The sequence below is a fragment of the Peromyscus leucopus genome, chromosome 5, assembly GCF_004664715.2.
Source record: "Peromyscus leucopus breed LL Stock chromosome 5, UCI_PerLeu_2.1, whole genome shotgun sequence".
NCBI classification, from domain to species: Eukaryota; Metazoa; Chordata; class Mammalia; order Rodentia; family Cricetidae; genus Peromyscus; species Peromyscus leucopus.
In genome coordinates, this window is record NC_051067.1 from 48,170,495 (window position 1) to 48,190,096 (window position 19,602).

Below are 19,602 nucleotides of genomic sequence, written 5' to 3' on the forward strand. Positions count from 1 at the left end.
GGAAAAGTGAGTTCTGGGCTACCTTGATAAATGATCCTGTTCACAGCCAAGATGGTGAGTCTCTGCAGCCTCTGGGTAAGCTCTGCCTCTGAGGCCTGGCTGGGGTGCTCCTGGCTCATCCTCCTCTGCATCATAGTGTGCAGCTCATCACTGGCCACTGAACGCATCTTCATCAGGAGAGACTCTGTCTGAGCCAGGGAGAATTTTCGAGGACCTGCAAGTACATAAATTATCCAATGCCACAGTTAATTATGACCAATGAATTTATTTTCACTATAATTTTTTGATTATGGGTCATGAAAAGAAAAACTTTTTATTACAAAATTAATTTATATTAAGGAAAAGACAGCAAGAGAAGTTAGTACTTTTTCCTTCTCCAAAGAAGTGCAACAGTACTTCTAACGTCAAAGTCCAAAATTATAGCACTGAAGCCAGTGACACAGAAGGGTGCTTCTCGTTTGTCCCAGTCGGAGTCTTCTCAAAAACTCAAAGTATCAGATGGGTGTGTGGAGCTTTGATACCTCACAGACTATTGTCACTGTTTCACTTCCTTGTATGCCAAAATCATCAATAGCTTTAAAGAACAAGATATTTTACCAAAAAAAAAAAAAAAAAAAAAAAAAAAGAAAGACAGAAGGAAAGAAAGAAAGAGAGAAAAAAGAGCATGACAATTTAGTAATAATGTTACTATGTCCTGGTAATTCCTGTTGAATCTTATAGTTTGGAAAATTATACATAATGATAAATAAGAAATCAGTCAGTGAGAGTGAAAAGATCACAAAAGAGATACAAGTCCAGCGATTTTGCCAGTACAATGATTAGGGGTGAACACATCATTTGGAAAGCATTTCCTGAGAAACACCTCCCCAGATTGATCCAGGCAGAGTGCTGTTCCTGTGCTTACTGCACCTGCTCTGGGAGGCACTGCACTCGTGGTGCATCCAGGAGAGAGCTGGGAGGAGTCTTGATTTATTGGACTGAAGAAAGGCATCGGAAGTTGACCATAGGAACCAAAAGGACGTCTTGGTAGATGAGGAGTAACAGAACCCTTCACCGGAATTGAACCTTTGTTTTAAATTATGAAAACAATATCAATTTCCATAAACTGTTTTTTTACAAATTACTTGCATCTGACAAATTACTTGCATCTGACTAAATTATGACAGGTTTTAATGACTTACCCTAGAAGATATTTAAAATTTTAATAGTTTTTTTTAGATTGTCTACTAGTAAATATTTTTATTAGCTAATAGTCTTGGTGGGTAGAGTCATCTTTGAGGCAAAAAAAAAAAAAAAAAGAAACAAGAAGAAAATAATTCTTAGAGGCATTAAAAATAATATAGTTGCCAGGCGGTGGTGGCGCACGCCTTTAATCCCAGCACTTGGGAGGCAGAGCCAGGCGGATCTCTGTGAGTTCGAGGCCAGCCTGGGCTACCAAGTGAGTTCCAGGAAAGGCACAAAGCTACACAGAGAAACCCTGTCTCAAAAAACCAAAAAAAAAAAATATATATATATATATATGTATATATATATGTATATATATGTGTATATATATGTATAGTTGGACAATATTCCTAATTGTCAAGGTAGATTCATCCTTCTATTATCCACAGATTCCTTATGTATAACCCAATGACAATCATAACCCAGAGGTGGCAAGGTAGTAAGATACTAAATGAGACTCTCTCACATAGTCTGTATTTGTGGACGTGGACGTGTTCTTCAGTACCCATGCATTAAAGCCACATGGTTCTGGTACAGCCTTAAGCACTTCTTTTTCTAAGCCCCCCGTTTCCTTGTTTGTAAGACACATATTAGAAAATAAAGCAGAGCTTATGCCACAGGAAGATATTTGTCATTATCTGATAGTATAGTCACACATTTGTTTATATGTTCATTCATCACTTCCTCCAGTTCTATGGAGATAGGTAAAGTAGGAATTTGTACATGGCTGGTACTCATTAATTATTTGATGGTTGAATGAATGAATCAAGAGCATTATTTTATGAATTAAATAAAATAACGGATATAAAATGCAATGTCTATCTCATTCCTCAAAAGAATAAAGCATCACTCATGTTGGTATTGTTTTTATTGGTTAAAATATAAAGGAAATTCATTTGTGTGCTCATTGTACTAATCTATTATCTACCTGTATGGACGACACTTTACATGGATAGGTCACTTCAAATAATACCCTACTACTTCTATCTTCATGCATTAAAGGTAATGTACAACGTTTTTTACTTGAAAAATTGCATTTTGTGATCTTGTTTATAATGGCAAAAGGTAAAGTAAAAAAGCTAGGGAAGAATATCACAGCACACAATATAGGAACCATCAAACATTCAATAAAGGACATTTGTGTTCTTTAATGTGAAAAGATGTCTATACTGATTAGAACTAGAAGTCACTTTATAAACAGTTGGTAGAGAATGATACCATTTAGGCAAAAACATCTCCCCATCTCTCTCTTTCTCTCCCCATACCCCGTGTGTGTGTGTGTGTGTGTGTGTGTGTGTGTGTGTGTGTGTGTGTGTGTGTCTCAGAAGTTGAATCTGGCCCCATACAATGGGTTGATGGGCACTCAAAACTGTCAAACAGAACAATACACATGTGATGCTGAAGGAAGACTAATCTGAAACATAACAGCATCTAGCTCCTCTGTGAGTTTAAGAATGTAAAACCTACATGTGATACTGCTGGAAACAATCACTGCACATAGGAAGCTGAGCACTGCAGTTAGATATGGAAAAGGGCACAATTTTTACCTGAGACAGAAGACAGGTATAATGGGAGAGTGGTTCAAGAAGAGATTGATACTCTGTCTAGATATTAAACAAGGAAGAATACATAGGGGTAGCAAATTTAGTTACATGGGTGTTTTATAAGTTTGATTTAGCGCAATTTAAACATATTACTACAAACATATTTAAAAGTGTTTTCTATAAGTGGGCTTTTCATCACATGGCTTTAAAATTTTGCATAGCATTGAACACAAAGAAGAAAATTAGTACAAGGAGAGAAAGATTTGAACTTAAAAGCCTTTACAACTGTGAGAGTAACTCCAAGAATATACCAAGTACTCTGTTCATATGTATCCAAGCGTGTGCATAAAACAGCTGCTGCAGATACTATCATCTAAGCAGCAGCCAGACTAACATTACATTCTTACACATATTTATGTAGTTACACTGTACATAGGTAATAGACACACATATGTATATGTTTATGTGCATATGATCAAAGATCCTGGGTTATCTTTCTATTTGTTTCTATTAAAGAAGCAGCAAGCTTTGTGGAAAATGTATCACCATTTATTATTTGATGATTCATACAAATTCACAGTAAGCTCTGACACCATGTGTATTCTAGCCATCTGCAAGCTACCACTATCTGCCTTGATTGCTGCCACAACCACAACCTGGATTCTGTACTTGGCTTTCTTCTAGTCCACAGAAGTCAGACTTCTCTCTATACAATGAACAGCTATCTGATCATATCATGCATCGACTGAAAACCTGATGACTTCCATTAGGATAAAACCTGGACATTGTCTATGTAGCCTCTTCCGGTACAATGGTTTCTACTGAGAGGAAAACTTTCTCAGATTTTATAATTTGATTTTTGTTTGTTTTTGTTTTTGTTTTCGAGACAGGGGTTCTCTGTGTAGTTTTTTGGTGCCTATCCTGGATCTCGCTCTGTAGACCAAGGTGGCCTCAAACTTGCAGAGATCCGCCTGGCTCTACCTTCCCAGTGCTGGGATTAGAGGAGCACGCCACCGCCACCCAGCGATAATTTGTTGTTTTTTTTTTAAACCAAGAAATACATATTAATTTCTTGGCTCTTAGAGATAAGACTTAGTATGTTAGATTGGATTGGCCTCAAACTCCCAGAGACATACCTGCCTCTGTTTCCCTAGTGCTGGGATTAAATGTGCCTCCATGCCAAGCAAGAAAAATACTTTTACTGTAAATTACATCAGAATACAGGAAAATATAGCTACCTTCAGTTTGTAATTATTAAAATACCATTAATACTCACCAGCAATGCTTCTCCGCTTCTGAGATACCGTATAATGGTGAGCAGAAGGCGACTGGACTGTATCTGTTGGATTTTCGGAGTCATGATTGGCTGTGCTCCTTATAAATTCCAAAGCGGCCTGGAGAACTCTAAGCTGCAGGGCCAAAGCCATATCTAAACCCAGAAGAGACTAAGATGTTTCAAGCTATCATCATTGTATGAATCTTTTAACTAAGTTAATTTATCCTCTACTATATAAGGCATATAACCTAATACCCAAATTATAATATTCAATATCTAAACAAAAAGGCCTTAGACATTAAGTTAAAATTGTTTATCAACATGGGTTTTTGATGTTTTTTTATGTTATATTTAAAAATATTGTTATTTTTACGTTATATTTAAAAATAATGTTAAAGTAAATTCCTATATAATCACTATAATTTTTTTGTTATTTTTTTGAGACAATGTCTCCTGTATCCCAGGTTGATCTTCAACTTGCTATGTAGCTGAAGATGACCTTGAATTTCTGATCTTCCTGCCTTCACCCCTCAGATATGTATTACCATACTCAGCCTCACTATGGAAATTTGAATGGAAAAATAATAAATCATAAATGTATTTAATTTTTAAATAACTGTTTCAAAAACAGTAATTTTGTGTAAAGCAAAAGCTTCAATAATCTACATGCTTCAGATTTCACAGTCACTTTAGTATTTCCCATTAAAGAAAATTAAAGATCATTCCTCTTCAACATAAGCCTTTGTATTCTCCTTGGTTAAAAAAAAAAGTTACTAGTTTCTGTCAGTGATGTATTGTCAGCTACTAATTACATTAAGTCGTCAATCACTCTATTTTCAACAATTCAAAGGTTGCTTTTAATAACAACTAATACCATCACATAATAAAGTTTAAACCTTCAGTAAAAGAGTTATGGGGAAAGTTCCATAAAAATTCGTTCTTACTTTGTGTCCTCTTGTTTTTGCTATTTTGAAGATATCCAAGAAGTACAATAAGGTCTTCAATAACTCTAAAATACTGGGAGCCCGAGGAACTGCAAGCGTGGATTGTAACTGCTATGAAAAGTTGCTGTATATCACATGCAAGCAACTTGTATTCGTTCAAAGGAATGCTAAGGTGAGCCAAAACAAAACAAAAGAACCCAAGACATTTATAAGCTAAATAGCCAACAATTTAAGACAAAGAACTGAATAAATTCTATACTACCAGCATGCATTCATTTAATACCTAGTCATGCTTACTCTATGGCAAGCAATATACCCTGCACACTAGGAATGGAAATAAGACATTTTGACTCCTGTCAAAAATACAGTCTTACAGAGAACTAGACAAACTAAGAGAGCATCATATACAGCAGGTAAGAGATTAACACAAGAGGCTAAGGGAACACTCACACAGGTTCCTAGCCTACATGAAGTGTAAATGATAGGGTGTAGTAACAATACTAAGGGATTGTGCATTTGAATGAATGAATTAACTTTCCTGCATTTCTGCTGTATAAATTAAAGTTATTTTAGAGATTATAAGTTTGAACTTATATTGAACTTGAATTAAGGATAATAAGCTTGAATGTGTATTAATCACTTATAAACGTATGTGAAATGAATATGAATCAGTTACTCTTCCCACAAGTTTAACCTTGATGATCTACTCAGGTATATGACACCAGGCCCAAATACTTTTCTATATTTAGTTTTTGCAAATTAAGTAAAGGTTAGAAATATAACTTTCTTAGGGCCTATTAATACAGTATCACACAGGGACTATTAGTATAATTTATTTTTAGGAAAAACTACTTTCAGAACAAACCCATGAGTACCTTTCCAGTTTTACCAATTTTATGCACTGTGCTGCAATCAAGACTAAGTGTGCTAAGGAAATACAATACTTTGTATTTCTACTTTTCATATGCACAAGTACATGAACCCTACGTATAATAAGTGCCCAGTGAAAGCTGAACTTCGTGAGCATAAGGAGTCTATCTTTGCCTCAGACAATCACTGGGTACAGATATGCTCTGTACTCTGCAAAATTATGGACATTTAGTGCTTTGGCGTACAATAAGGTGGTGCATCTAAAGATTCATATTTTAATATTATGCTGGTAAAACGATAAACTATATCAGATGTGGAAACACCAAAAATATAAAATCTAATTAAGAATTTACTTTTCAAAGCTCTTACTCAACCGGCAGGCAGCCCTTTGTAAGTGTACTTTTGATTATTAAAAGCTATTTGTACTCGCAGTGCTAACACAGCCTCTATTATCATAAACTGACCACAGCAGCAGTGATACAGCAGCAAGTGAGTTCACTGAGATGAGACAAGTCCTCTGCTGTTCATGAGCTGCCTGTGAATCAGTGAGTTACTGTAGCTCTATCTAATCTATTTCTGGTGGCTGAACTACAGAGACTACAGATGAAGCTTGATAAACAAATCTGAGAGTAAACTTACTATCTTCAGTTCTAGATACCCAAAACCACATCATATAAGCATCCTATTCTCAGCCAAATATTACTCAAAGTGATGAAAACATGCCATCTCCAAGTTAATTTAATTTTGTTGGGAAGAAATTCTTTGAAATCACTAAAACAAAAATCAACTCTTTAAGGTAACCTAATAACTATTTTCCCTTCTAATGATCTTATCAGATGTAAATTTAATTTAGTTTTAATTAGATGTAATTTATATGTTCAGTAGCAGATGTAATTTAATAAACTTACTTCTTTTCCAATCCATTCAGGGCTGCTACTGTATTACACAACACATAGAGTAGACCATTGTCCAACAACATGTCTGCTACCTTAGAACAAGAGTTTAAAACTTGAAGGAGAAGTAAGAGAGCATTATGCAAGAGCACATTGTCATAGAGAGAGGTCTCTATTAGTCCCAGTACTGGAATGACAGACCACTTCTGGAAAAGTTCCATGTGTTTCACCTCCTCCAGATCAAATCTGTAATAAAGAAGACACAGGAAAGAGCATGTTAGGAGCAGTCAGTCACAAACTGGGGAAAAATGCTTAAGCCACAAATCTGCTTTTAAAGTTACCAAGAAACAGTGTTGGGAACAAGGATTATTAATTAAAAATAAAATTACAGCTTCTAACAAGGCAAAACCTAAGATAAATGCATAAACACTCAGGTGAAATACACATACAATTTCATAGCTTCAATGGATTCATTTGAATTCATCCACTGACAATCTTGTATCCAAAGAACATCTGCCATGTGGGGCTATACAAGTGCAAAGAAAAATTACTAGTTTACAAACTACCTTAGTGACAATGAGCTAGTAAAAATAGCTTAGCACAAATGAACAAATCCTTCACCCCTGACCTCCTATCATTTGCCTCTGTGGTGCAGCAGAATTCTACATATTTTGAGTATTTTCCTTATCTGACAAATATGTGTGATGATGTCTGTTCAACTTTCCTTACAAGAGTGTTGTGAGAATAAAATAAGATCATGCAGACTTACTTGATCTAAAAACAAACAAAATAAGAAATTCATGCAAATGAAAACTACTATCAAAATTACCATGTCTGGGATATAGCTCAATAGTAGAGTACTTGTTGGTATATATAAGGTCCTGGGTTTAATATCCAGTAATATGCACACATACATAAAATGGCCACAGTAAATAATTTAAGTTCCCCAAGGTCTGAATTTGTCTAACACACTAAAGAAGTATGTATGTTTCTCTATCAAACAGGAAAAAAAAATTGTGCCAAACTTTTAGTTCCAGTGGATTTTTTTCTTTTATCTTTGCATGTATTGTTAATATTTAAGCATTACACCAAAGTTAAATCTGAATAATCAGCACATCCAGAAATTCAAGGGAGGACTCTGAGGGGACTGAGGAAGTCCTGTATGGGTCACAAATATCATGTCATTGAGATTACAAGGGCCACCTTTCTTCTGGGGTAGCTTTCTCATGACATGTCAAATCTTCTGTCACTTTCATTTTCTACTACAATTGTTTGTTTCCAGTTTCTAACTAGTGAATAAAATACTAAGAAAGAAGTAATATTAGAAAGATTATCATATGTAAAATAATAAATCAATTCCCTGGAAAATGATTTACAGTAGATTTTTTTCTGATGACCCCAAAGAATCACCTAATTTTATATTTAAGACAAGAGATCTCTTATAGTGGAGAGAACTCACTCTTCATCCAGGCCAATGCGTCGACCAAAGAACATTTCAGTGAAGCACTCCAACAATTCCTGAGTTCCCTGATGAAGATACAACTGGTTGGCTAGTAAGGAAAAGCCACGGTTCTTTAGAAACTTGTCCTTTTGTTCTTTAGACGCTCGGTTAATATATGCATGTAACAGCTAAAGAAAAAAAAAAGACCATTTAGATGTTAACATTTAATATATACAAATCAGACTTATATAATTCTTGTTTTTGTAAGTTATTACCTGTTATTCAAATACATAGTCACATATAGAGAAAGCTAAAAATCATGTCACCTGCATAGAGAAATTAACTGGTTACTCTGGGATGCAAGTGGTGACGCTTTCTTGGGGATTTCATACTTCTTTGATGCTGTCCTGTAGCTGAGCAGAGGACCTAGTAGCCTGGGAGCCATAGCTGAGTATAAGTAGAATCTTACGTCTAATTCAAAGGGAAAGAAACCAGTGCACTGTTTCTTTTCAGGTCTGACAGTTGTCATCTGCCCTTACATGTGCACCAAAGCGCACACACACATACAAACACACACACACACACACACACACACACACACACACACACACACACATGGCTTCTATTTCTAGACTTCTTGAGAGATCATGAGCAAAAGCCTGAATTTCCACCATTTTACAACTTTCCCTTTCCTCCTCCCTTCCCTCCCTTCTTTTTAATAGAAATCTCAGAAACTAGAATCACATATTCATAGACATTTCTAACATTTGTTTCTGTGTTTTGTATGGGGAAGTGGAGGTGTGTGTCAGGGTGCACATGTCAAAGTCAGAGGATAACATACTACGTGAGTTGGTTCACTCCTACTGTGTAGGTCCTGAGGCTGAAACTCATGTTGTTGGGCTTGGCACTAAGTGTCTTTTATCCACTAAGCCACCTTGCTAGCCCTTATTTTCTAACTTCTTAAAAGCAACATGTATAAAACTCAATTACTTTTCCTTCAAAACCCGCCTTTCCCACATTTATTAATTCAGATCGACCATAGAACCCAGATATCAAGACAAAACACCCTATTACTGATCCTCACGTGTACATATGAAGGTTTGTCTCTTTCAAACGTCTCTCAAATCTGTGTCCTCGGACTTGCATAATTCCAGGCCATGAGCTCCTGAGTTTCCTGCTGCACTGAAAGGTTGCAATTCACTGTCACAGCCATGTCCTTTCTGAAGGACTGTGCTGTCTGCAGCAGAACACGTGCTCTTCTCCCTTCTGTTCAGTCAGCCCCTCACAGTGGAGACTGAGGACTCTCCCCAAACACACAGCTATCTACCGCCCTCCTTAAGACCTTACTAAACTTACAGCCAACTATTAAAATGCACTTTTGGCATGAATCCTTCTTTACTTTCTCATAACACTAAATGCTTTCTTCATGCTCCCACTCTTCTTTATCAACACGGCCACTGCACACTGTTATCACAGGATTCCTGACATCATCCTTTGTGGGCCAGTGACTTTCTCTTAGTACAAATAAATGCACTGGATGTAGGGACTACTATTATTATCCCATATAGTTCACATAGCAGTTTTATACTGAACTGCAAGAAACTAAACAACACCTACATCCAGACCAACTAAAGAAAATGAGACTCTTTAAAAGAGCATTTCAATATTTGTTTGTTTTCTAAAGGAAGACATTTCATATCGAACATTCATTTATTCAACAGTATACTTAGTTTGTATGTAACACATATGGCCAAATGTCAATGCACACAGTTTATATCAATGTTAGAGATCAAAAATAAGTGCATAAATAAGAAGAAAATTTATAAGTAAAGAGTATGGCCAGAGGGAAGCAATTCTCATAAGGTAATCAGGGAAGGCCTCTTTAATAAGGAGACAGCTGAGACTTAAATGTTCAAAAGTTGATACTACACTACAGAAAAGACTCCCAATAAACTATACAATCCTAATAATCTTTGTAAAATGGACTTACTGTTAAGATATATGAATTTATTGGTAAACTGACTGATATAAAACAATGTATAAGAAAGACAGGATTGATTTGAATACTACATACAAAATGCCAGTGTGAAATAGCAAAACTATAGATTGTTATCTTTTTATTAATTTTAATTTTTTTTATGTAAATAGGTATCTTGTCTGCATGTATGTCTATATACTGTTTGTGTTCCCGGTGCCCACAGAGGCCAGGAAAGGGTGTCAGGTGCTCTAGAACTGGAGTTATAGATGGTTGTGGGCCACTGGGTGGGTGCTGAGAATTAAACCTGGGTCCTCTGTAAGAGCAGCCCAGTGCTCTTAACCACTAAGCCATCTCTCTAGCCACAACAGTTCACTCTTCTTAAATATAAAATAAGCTTTAAGTCTTAACATATACCAAACAATTTAAATTGTACACATACTTATTTTTCCTATGAAAGTATTGCTTTTGTAGTTTGTGCCCTTACTTTAATTACTCCTTGCTGGATAGCAGGTGATGGGTGGTTAACGAGGACTAGAAGAGTATCTGCTTGAATGATCCTGTCCATCACATTTTCAAGCATAGCATCAGGCAGGATAAGAAGAACTCCACTTAAGAGGTCATATAACCCACAGCAGATAGGTATCAAACAGTCTTCAGTGACACTGTGACAGAAACCAGAAAAGTCTTACTAACGCAGCATCAGAAAGAAATCCACATGAAGAATACCCTAGGAATTGCAATGCATAGCAACTTTAACATGCAAAACAAATGCCCAGAAAGTTTAAAAATGCTTCCTAATTTAAATTAACAATTAACAAACTTACCATTGTCTTTTAAGGTAGCTGTTTTTCCAGCAGATAGTATACTAAAATGCAGTCATCACTGCCACATATGGTACTTAAACTATCTAAGGTTTAAAAATCCAGGTCCTCCTTTACAACATCAGGATAAGTCAACAGCCCAGCATGAAGGGAGAAGGGGCTTATGAGTCTTCACCCCTAACTGAGCATCTATGGAGAGCTGATGGCTTCTGATGAAGGGAGGGTCAGTTTTTAAAAAAAGTGTGGCCCCTGGTAGGTTGACCACTGTCCAGTGGATGTGTCAACACACTCAGGAGTATATAGGTAGTAATACATAGGTAGGACTTCGTGGGTTAAACAAAAACCAAAACCAGAGAGAGAACATGAAGGGGGATAGAGAGTAGAGGGTGGATCTTGGAGGAGATAGCTGTATAAAATTCTCAAAGAGTTAATAAAACGTATTTTAAAAAATCAAGGTCCTTCATTCCTCTAGCTGCATTTCAAATGTCTCATCAGTGAACATTTCACTATCACAGAACGCTTCATCACTCAGGACACGATCTAGGAACATCAATCTGATGATCAATCTCTGAACTAAAGAATTTTCTTAATTATTTGGCTTTTGGGTGAGTAATGGAATTCAGTATTATCTAACAATGAATAAATGAGAATGCATCTTTTGGCTTGCTATTAATGTAATATGATCAGAAGTGGCACAATGAAGACATTTCTAGTGCAGGGATTCTAAGGCAAGAAAACATGGTTACCTGTGAGCACTTGCAGCTCGGTTGTAGTTTGCCTCATAAGCAGGAGAAAAGGCAAAGTTTTCCCAAACATCAGCATTCCTATCAACAAGACTTGGCCACCTGCTAGCAGTGGCAGATCCATTCTGAGAGGGAAATGCAAGCCCGAGGCTTGCAATAGTGCTGTGGCTTCGCTGGAATGAGGCCAATCCCTTGAGATTATCAGGTCGACGTGGATAGGACTCATCCCCAGGACTGTCATCATCTGATCTGGGCTCAGTTCCCAAGTCTCTGTGAGCTACTCTGGCCATAGGAAACCCCAGTGTTCCTCTGGAGACCCCATTAGCAGAGGCCTGGGCTGCAAGAAGTGCTTCCATTTCACAAACCGTTTTTGCAGATTCACAGCTACTGATGAATGCTTCCTCTTTGCTTGTTTTCAGTGTGTAGGGACTTCCTAAGGGATTTCGTTTCTCTGGGTGGGCATCTGCAACACTTAGTAACTTGTCAATACTAAAGCCCAAACTTCCAGCCAGTTTTTGTGCTTGCATTAGTGGCGAATAGGTAGGAAATGCTGGTAGACTTCTAGATCGAACCATCTGGGCAGCCATCCGCTGTGGAATAATATTGGCAGAACTGGTTCCTAGTAAGTGTAGACAGAAAAATAGTACTTAAAAATCTATTAAACAGCACCACTTTTCTTCTGTAATGTGAGTCACAACCATGGAACAGACCAGCTGTCTGGCACTACTAAAGAATCCATAAAGGGCAATTTTCCTAGCCAAAAAATGCTTAAATTTCATATGTGCCCAAACTATTTTTCTTTTAACTACATTTTATTAAGCTTTCAAAACCATGTCTTTTCCTATTTTCTTAATAAAATACAATATTAATGGCATGGCTTGAAGTCATAAGGATTAATGGGCTCAGCTGAAGTGAATCAGAGTGAAATTTAATTGACTTAGGACAGCAGTCACAGTGTACAACATGACAAAGTGGAAAGAGTTCAGGCTTTGCAGTAACACATGACTGATTCAAGTAAAAGTTCTGTTAGTTCAGTGGCCTTAGGTAAATCACTTAATTACTACAGAAGTGGTAGTTTCTGCAAATGTATGATGAGAGTTCAGAATATCTACTCTGCAGGGTGTTTTTAAGGATGAAGAGAGGTCATGTATGTGATGTACCTAATATGGTACCTGGACTGTAACAGGTGCTTAATAAAAGGTAATACTTGTCATTACAAAAGTAGCCCTTAGACTGTTCTCTTATTTCCCTTCTATTTCTGCAGTTACTTACTAATGAGAAGTAATCATCTCTCTTCTTCATGGCTTTCCAATTTAATGGTTCTAACACTATGTTCAGGAGATCAGAAAAATCCTTTATGACAAGAACACAGGATATAAGCACAGATCTCCCAGCATTTGGTCATGAACCAGCAACAGTGGAGCAGCAGCACTAGTCCAATAGCTAAGAATTCACATTTTCAGGCTCTGGCCTATATCTACTCTTCCAGAATACAGGAGAGAGGTACACAGTGTCTGAGTGAGATAATCAGATGCTTGTATGCATGTTCAAGTTTTGTAAATATGATAGAGTAAATAGCTCCTTAATGAACTATTTTTGAGGCAAAGCCTTGTGCCAATAAAAGAGATACACAGCTTAGAACCCTTTCCTAATAATTCTTTGTTTCAGCTGGCAGGCTACAGTTGTCAAAAGATTATTCAAATAATCCAGAAAAAAAAAATGGGGTATGACTGACTATATTTGAAAATGTTTCCGACTGATACAATTTTAAAAAAGATACTTTCTACAAAATACTAGATGAAACTAATTAAAACATGGCCTTAAAATATTATAATAAATGACCATAAAATGAACCAGAGAATAACTGAAATGCTTTGGAAAATAAACACAATTGGAAATTAACACTCATACATCTTGTCCTGCTTCTCCATAGCTCTACTTTGCCTCCAAGACTTAATAGTTGTTTGCAGTAGAGTTACAGAAGAGAAGGCTGTCCTGACAATAAGAGCCATAACCAGCATGAAGAAGACAGCTGTTGGGAAAGGGAAACAAGTAGGGCCAATTCAGAACCAGGATATCTACACATATTGTGTTTTCTATGAAAATAAGGACAGTCTGTTAAAAGTAATTACGAAGATAGGAAATTACTATGAGCTTAAAGACTTAAGTACTCATTTTATGAAGAGAGAAATGGAATTAATTCTGAGCACACAAGTAATGATGAGGCAAGCATTTAAAGCTGCTCTAGTGTTTGGCAGTGAAGCTGGCTGGCTGGGAGCCACAGTTGAGTTTTTCAAGTCAACAGCCACAGGCTAGGACACTGAAGACAGACAGCATCTAGGAAACTGCTGTGGTTTCCGTTTAAGGGAACTAGGCTGCAGGAATATAGTAGAAGCACAGGAACTGGGGCAGTGTCACAGGAGCCAGAGATAGGAGGTTGTCAGACTGGGTCAAAGGATGACTGCCTCCTCTTCCAGCTACCAAAGTTCCCAGAGGATGCTCTTTCTAGATTGAAGGTAAAAGCTGCTTAAAAACAAAACAAAACAAAATAAAACAAAAAACTCAATTCAAAAGACCTAGAAAACACGAGGGTACAACTGCATCTGAAATCAGAGTAATGCAGGTAATTGAAAATCAACCAACCTCACAGACAGGACAGTGCAGAGCATTAGGGTTCTAGAAGTGCTCGGAAGCCTTCATAATCATGTCATATTGAAGAAAGATACCAACAGAGGGGATAGTGAACCTAACAAGTGAGCTGTCTGGCAAAGAGCAGAACAAGACAACCAATATTTCTGAGAAAAGTTGGGAAGTAAACCAGAAGCTTAATGAAATACAAATGACTATGGTAAGAGAACATATAATGCAGTGGTGAGATAGCATGAGCCTCATCTATTTTGGGGTCCTCCAAAGACCTGCACTGGGTATGTTGTTAGACTGAGTGTCAAGTACTGATACCAGTGGTTGTGAAAATGGATTTTTATTTCATTTTGGCTAAATCTCACCCCAACCTCTGCAGCTCCTTCTAGGTCCCTTCTCCCATATTCTCTCATTTTCAAGTCGCCCCCCCCACTCCTCTCTCTCTCTCTCTCTCTCTCTCTCTCTCTCTCTCTCTCTCTCTCTCTCTCTCTCTCTGTGTGTGTGTGTGTGTACACAAAATGTACTAAGTCCAATCGGTTTTGCCAGATAAAAATGGATTCATTAAACATACTTTGGCTGGATATCAGATTATATTATACTGCTACAACATGCACAATTTAACTGTTAATGAACCAGTCATAACTGAAATAAGATGATCTGTAGTTTAATCTTTGCTATTATTACCTTCAGAAGGTGATGCAGTAAAGGCAGATGGACTTATTACCAGAAATCCAGGGCTGGGAAACGATTGCCCTCCACTGCTAGAATGCCGCAGGTACATGATTGACTGCATTTTCTCCTGAAAGATCTTGCCATCTGGAATTGGTTTTGAGACAGTAAAAATTTTAAATAGGACAAGACAAAAATAACCTTTAAAAGCAAAACATTAAACATGAATTTTGGCTAATGGATGTTCAAATAAAGAAGTAAGGCCTGCTTCATACTGTCAAATGTATGATTCACTCTACAATTTCTCACTATGGATTTTATGGCTGTTGACTATTATAACCCACATTAATTTCTACATTCTTTGAACTCCAAGTGTATTAACAGTTATTTCTGAGATTTCACATTTTACTATTCCCCTTTCATGTATAATTATGATCTCTCCAAATAGACTGTTTACTGGTTTACTCCTTGAATAAGGACTGTATCATGTGTCTCTATATTAGATTTATTTTTATTTGAATTTATGTGTATGTATGTGTGCCTGTCACATGTTCAGAAGAAGGTATCAGATCCTCTGGAGCTAGAGTTATAGGCAGTAGTGGGTGCTGGAAACTGAACTGGGGTCTTCTGGAAGAGCAGCAAGTGTTCTTAGCCACTGAGCCACCTCTCCAATCTGTGTCTTCTATTTTTATGAATCCCCTTCAGTGTATGATATGAATCTTAAGTAAAAATCTAGTTTAATCATCCTTTTTAGCATCATACTTTGAAATTTTCCACCTTGGCTTTTTAAATGCACCATAAACAGACAACTACATTACCTTTCTGCTCTTATTCATACCTTTTGTTTGTTCTCTCATGGGAGAATTTCCCACTCATCCCCTGTGGATAGTTGGAACTACCTGTCCACCTGTTGTTCTTCACCCATGTCCAGTCAGTCACTGGGTTCTCCCAGCTTGATCATTTCTCCATTCAATCCTCTCCCCACTGGATCGGTGTTATAGCTTTCTAAGTCATAACTGGTAGATGTCTTGTCTATCCCAAGATCTTTAGAGTACCAGAATTCTAATAAATATCAGCATGACTTAACACACCCTAGAGGTTCCTGTTGCCTTAATACCTTAGATAAAGCCAAGCTTCTTGTTTTCAAGAACCTCCATGTCTGTCAGACCTCTCTCTAATTGTGAGTTAGCATTACTATTGCTGTGATAAAATGCCATGACCAAAGCAACTTGGGATGGAAAGGGCTTATTCAGCTTACACTTCCATATCACTGTTCATCACCAAAGGAAGCAGGACAAGAATGCAAGCAGGGCAGGAACTTAGAGGCAGGAGCTGATGCAGAGACCATGGAGTGTGGCTTGCCATACAGGGCTTGCTCAGCCTGCTTTCTTATAGAACCCAGGGCCACCAGCCCAGGGATGGCACCACCCACAATGGGCTGGGCCCTCCCCTAATCCACCAGGAATTAAGAAAATGACCCAGGTTTGCCTACAGTGGGATCTTATGGAGACATTTTCTCAGTTGAGGCTCCTTCCTCTCTGATGACTCTAGCTTGTATCAAGTTCACATAAAACCAACCAGTACATTGTGTTTCTTATATTTTAGCAATACCAGCCTCTAGGTTCCTTGTTAGTCTTTGCCTAGAATGCCATTCCCATTGCTCTTTCTTTATTTCTATTAGACTCTAAGCAAACACCTTCTCCTTCAAGAAATATCCCTCAGTCCCCTAGCCCCTGCTCTATACTACCAGGAAAAACACATACATCTACATAAATAATGGCTTCCATATCTCTGCACTGTCCACAAGCCTAGTATAACTATCTCTTCATTTCTCTATCCCCTCACCAGATATAAGCCTCTTATGAAAGGAAACATTTTACTAATATTTGAACTATTCTGATTCTAGAACCTTGTGCAGTACTTTACTCACAAACTGTACTAACCTAATATGAAATCATGCTACGTAATTTCATTTGAAGTTTTATTGAGGATCATTCATTTTATTTATTACATTTCTTTAAATGGTTGTTGTACAACCAGATTTCCATTTTAGATTTACTACCTAGCTTTCTCATAGTTGCACCCTTGCTTACTTTCTTATCATATTTTATCTCCCTAGTTTAAAAAAAGCTGGCTGGGTCACAGAGTATTAATTGTTCTTTTCGGAATATACACCTCTTCCCTCCTCTTGGTATTCAAGCTCCCTGGAGGCAGAAGCCAATTTGGTTTATCCTGTAACTCACTGCCTTCTATCCCCAAGATACAATTAGGGCCATTTCCAGCACAGAGAAACCATCCATTGAGTATCAAAACAAACGTGGGTCAGCAGGAAAAAGACAATGGAAACAGTTAAGATCCAACAATGACCACACTCACCAATGTGCAAAGAGAAGTAAAAGTTTGTGGGGTTGTGACAAACATAAGTGTTAGTAGGAGGATGCACTGCCAACAGGAAATTGAAAATAATTGTCAATAATTCCAAATCTGGAGGAGATCCAAGGACTTCCGCAATGATTTTCACAAACGATCTACAAACCTCTCGGGGCATGGATGTAAGCTGCCCCTCTCTGTGTTCCTGAAAAGATAAAAGCCAAATACTTTTTATGTTTAGAGAACTGTCAACTAATATTTTTCATTCAAATAAGGTAGTCTTTTAAAAATCATTATTATTGTCATTATTATTAGTGGGGGGGAGGGCTGTACATGTAGCAGTCAGAAGACAACTTTGTGGATAGTTCTTTCCTTCTACCTTTATGTGGGTTTTGGGAATCAAATTCAGGTCATCAAGCCTATATGGCAAGCACCCTACCTGCCGAATCATCTCACTGATATTATTTTTAAGACAGAATTTTGTTGGTTTACTACTCTAATATGACCATATTTACCATTAAATTGGGGTACTACTTCTTAAATCAAGTAATCTTGCCATTAAAAATTCATTAAAAGTGATGGCAATTCATCTGACAGAGGATTGATCTCCACAGTAAATAAAGAACTCAAGAAACTAGACATCAAAATACTGAACAGTCCAATTAAAAAATGGGCTAAAGAGCTAAACAGAATTCACAAAACAAGAAACACAAATGGCTGAAAGACATTTAAAGAAATGCTCAACATCCTTAATCATCAGAGAAATGCAAATCAAAAAGACTCTGAGATACCACCTTACACCTGTTAGAATGGCTACGATCAAAAACACCAATGACAACCAATGTTGGAGAGGATGTGGAGCAAAGGGAACACTCCTACACTGTTGGTGGGAATGTAAACTTGTACAACCACTGTGGAAATCAGTATGGCGGTTTCTCAGAAAATTAGGAATCGAACTACCTCAAGACCCAGCCATACCACTCTTGGGCATATACCCAAGGAATGCTGATTCATACCATAAAGATACATGCTCAGCTATGTTCATAGCAGCACTATTTGTAATAGCCAGAACCTGGAAACAACCTAGATGCCCATCAACGGAAGAATGGATAAAAAAAATGTGGTACATATATATACACAATGGAGTACTATTCAGCAGAGAAAAACAATGAAAGCATGAAATTTGCAGGCAAATGGATGGAACTAGAAAAAAATCATCCTGAGTGAGGTAACCCAAACCCAGAAAGACAGTCATGGTATGTACTCACTCATAAGTGGATTCTAGATATAAAATAAAGAGCAATCAGACCACAACCCATAGAACCATGGAGGATATATATATCATGGAGGTCTCTAGGACGACTGTGACTTATAATAAATTTTGGTTTTACTCAATTATTGAAAAAAAATAGCCAAATGAATGGAAACACATGAACTATGAACCAAAGGCTGAGGGGCCCCCAGCTGGATCAGGCCCTCTGAATAAGTGAGACACTTGATTGGCTTGATCAGTTTGGGAGGCAACTAGGCAGTGGGACCAAGTCCTGTGCTCATTGCATGAGTTGGCTGTTTGAAACCTGGAGCTTATGCAGGGACACTTGGCTCAGTCTGGGAGGAAGGGACTGGACCTGCCTGGACTGAGTCTACCAGGTTGATCGCAGTCCTCAGGGGAGGATTTGCCCTGGAGGAGGTGAAAATGGGGGGTGGGCTGGGGGTAAGGGGAGGGTGTGGGAGGGGGGAGAGTAGGGGAACCTGTGGCTGATATGTAGAACTGAATGGTATTGTAAAATTAAAAAAAAAAAAGTGATGGCAATTTAATTTTACCCCTCTTAATTTAGGTAACTGAGCCAACTTACACTGCCAAACTCACAAATAATGGACTCAAAAGCTAAAGTGTCCAAGTGTGCAGTGTGGCCCTGCACTTACATTAACATTGCCATGCTGTCTTTTTGTCTGTATGACTAATGCTAATGCTAGTATATAAGATCATTTTAAGAATTAAATGTCATAATATCTTAGAACATTGCCTCAGACACTAAGTCCTACGCAGGGTAACCATCTTGAATGTAAAAAGTTGGAAGAAGAGTTTCAGATTTCAGGTTTTTGGATTTGGGAGATATCTTGGCAGACTTATCTATAGATTATAGATCTATAATCTCCAAACCGGAAACGTTCCAAACTGAATTTCT

At 37.5% G+C, this 19,602-nt stretch overlaps 1 protein-coding gene across 3 annotated transcripts in view; it reads right to left on the minus strand.

Annotated features, from left to right (window-relative positions):
* The window catches only part of Lyst (lysosomal trafficking regulator), a 159,301-nt gene that overhangs the window by 59,761 nt on the left and 79,938 nt on the right, over positions 1-19,602 (minus strand). For 2 of the 3 annotated variants that reach the window (XM_037205934.1, XM_037205933.1), the window contains exons 21-30: positions 17,420-17,618; positions 15,059-15,190; positions 11,738-12,353; positions 10,655-10,832; positions 8,211-8,380; positions 6,767-6,997; positions 4,989-5,155; positions 4,045-4,197; positions 910-1,065; positions 23-214 (exon numbers count right to left, since the gene is read on the minus strand). In XM_037205934.1, the coding sequence (XP_037061829.1) occupies positions 23-214; positions 910-1,065; positions 4,045-4,197; positions 4,989-5,155; positions 6,767-6,997; positions 8,211-8,380; positions 10,655-10,832; positions 11,738-12,353; positions 15,059-15,190; positions 17,420-17,618 (2,194 nt within the window). The remainder of the gene's footprint in view (positions 1-22; positions 215-909; positions 1,066-4,044; positions 4,198-4,988; positions 5,156-6,766; positions 6,998-8,210; positions 8,381-10,654; positions 10,833-11,737; positions 12,354-15,058; positions 15,191-17,419; positions 17,619-19,602) is intronic. The other variant, XM_028859792.2, reaches the window with a different exon arrangement.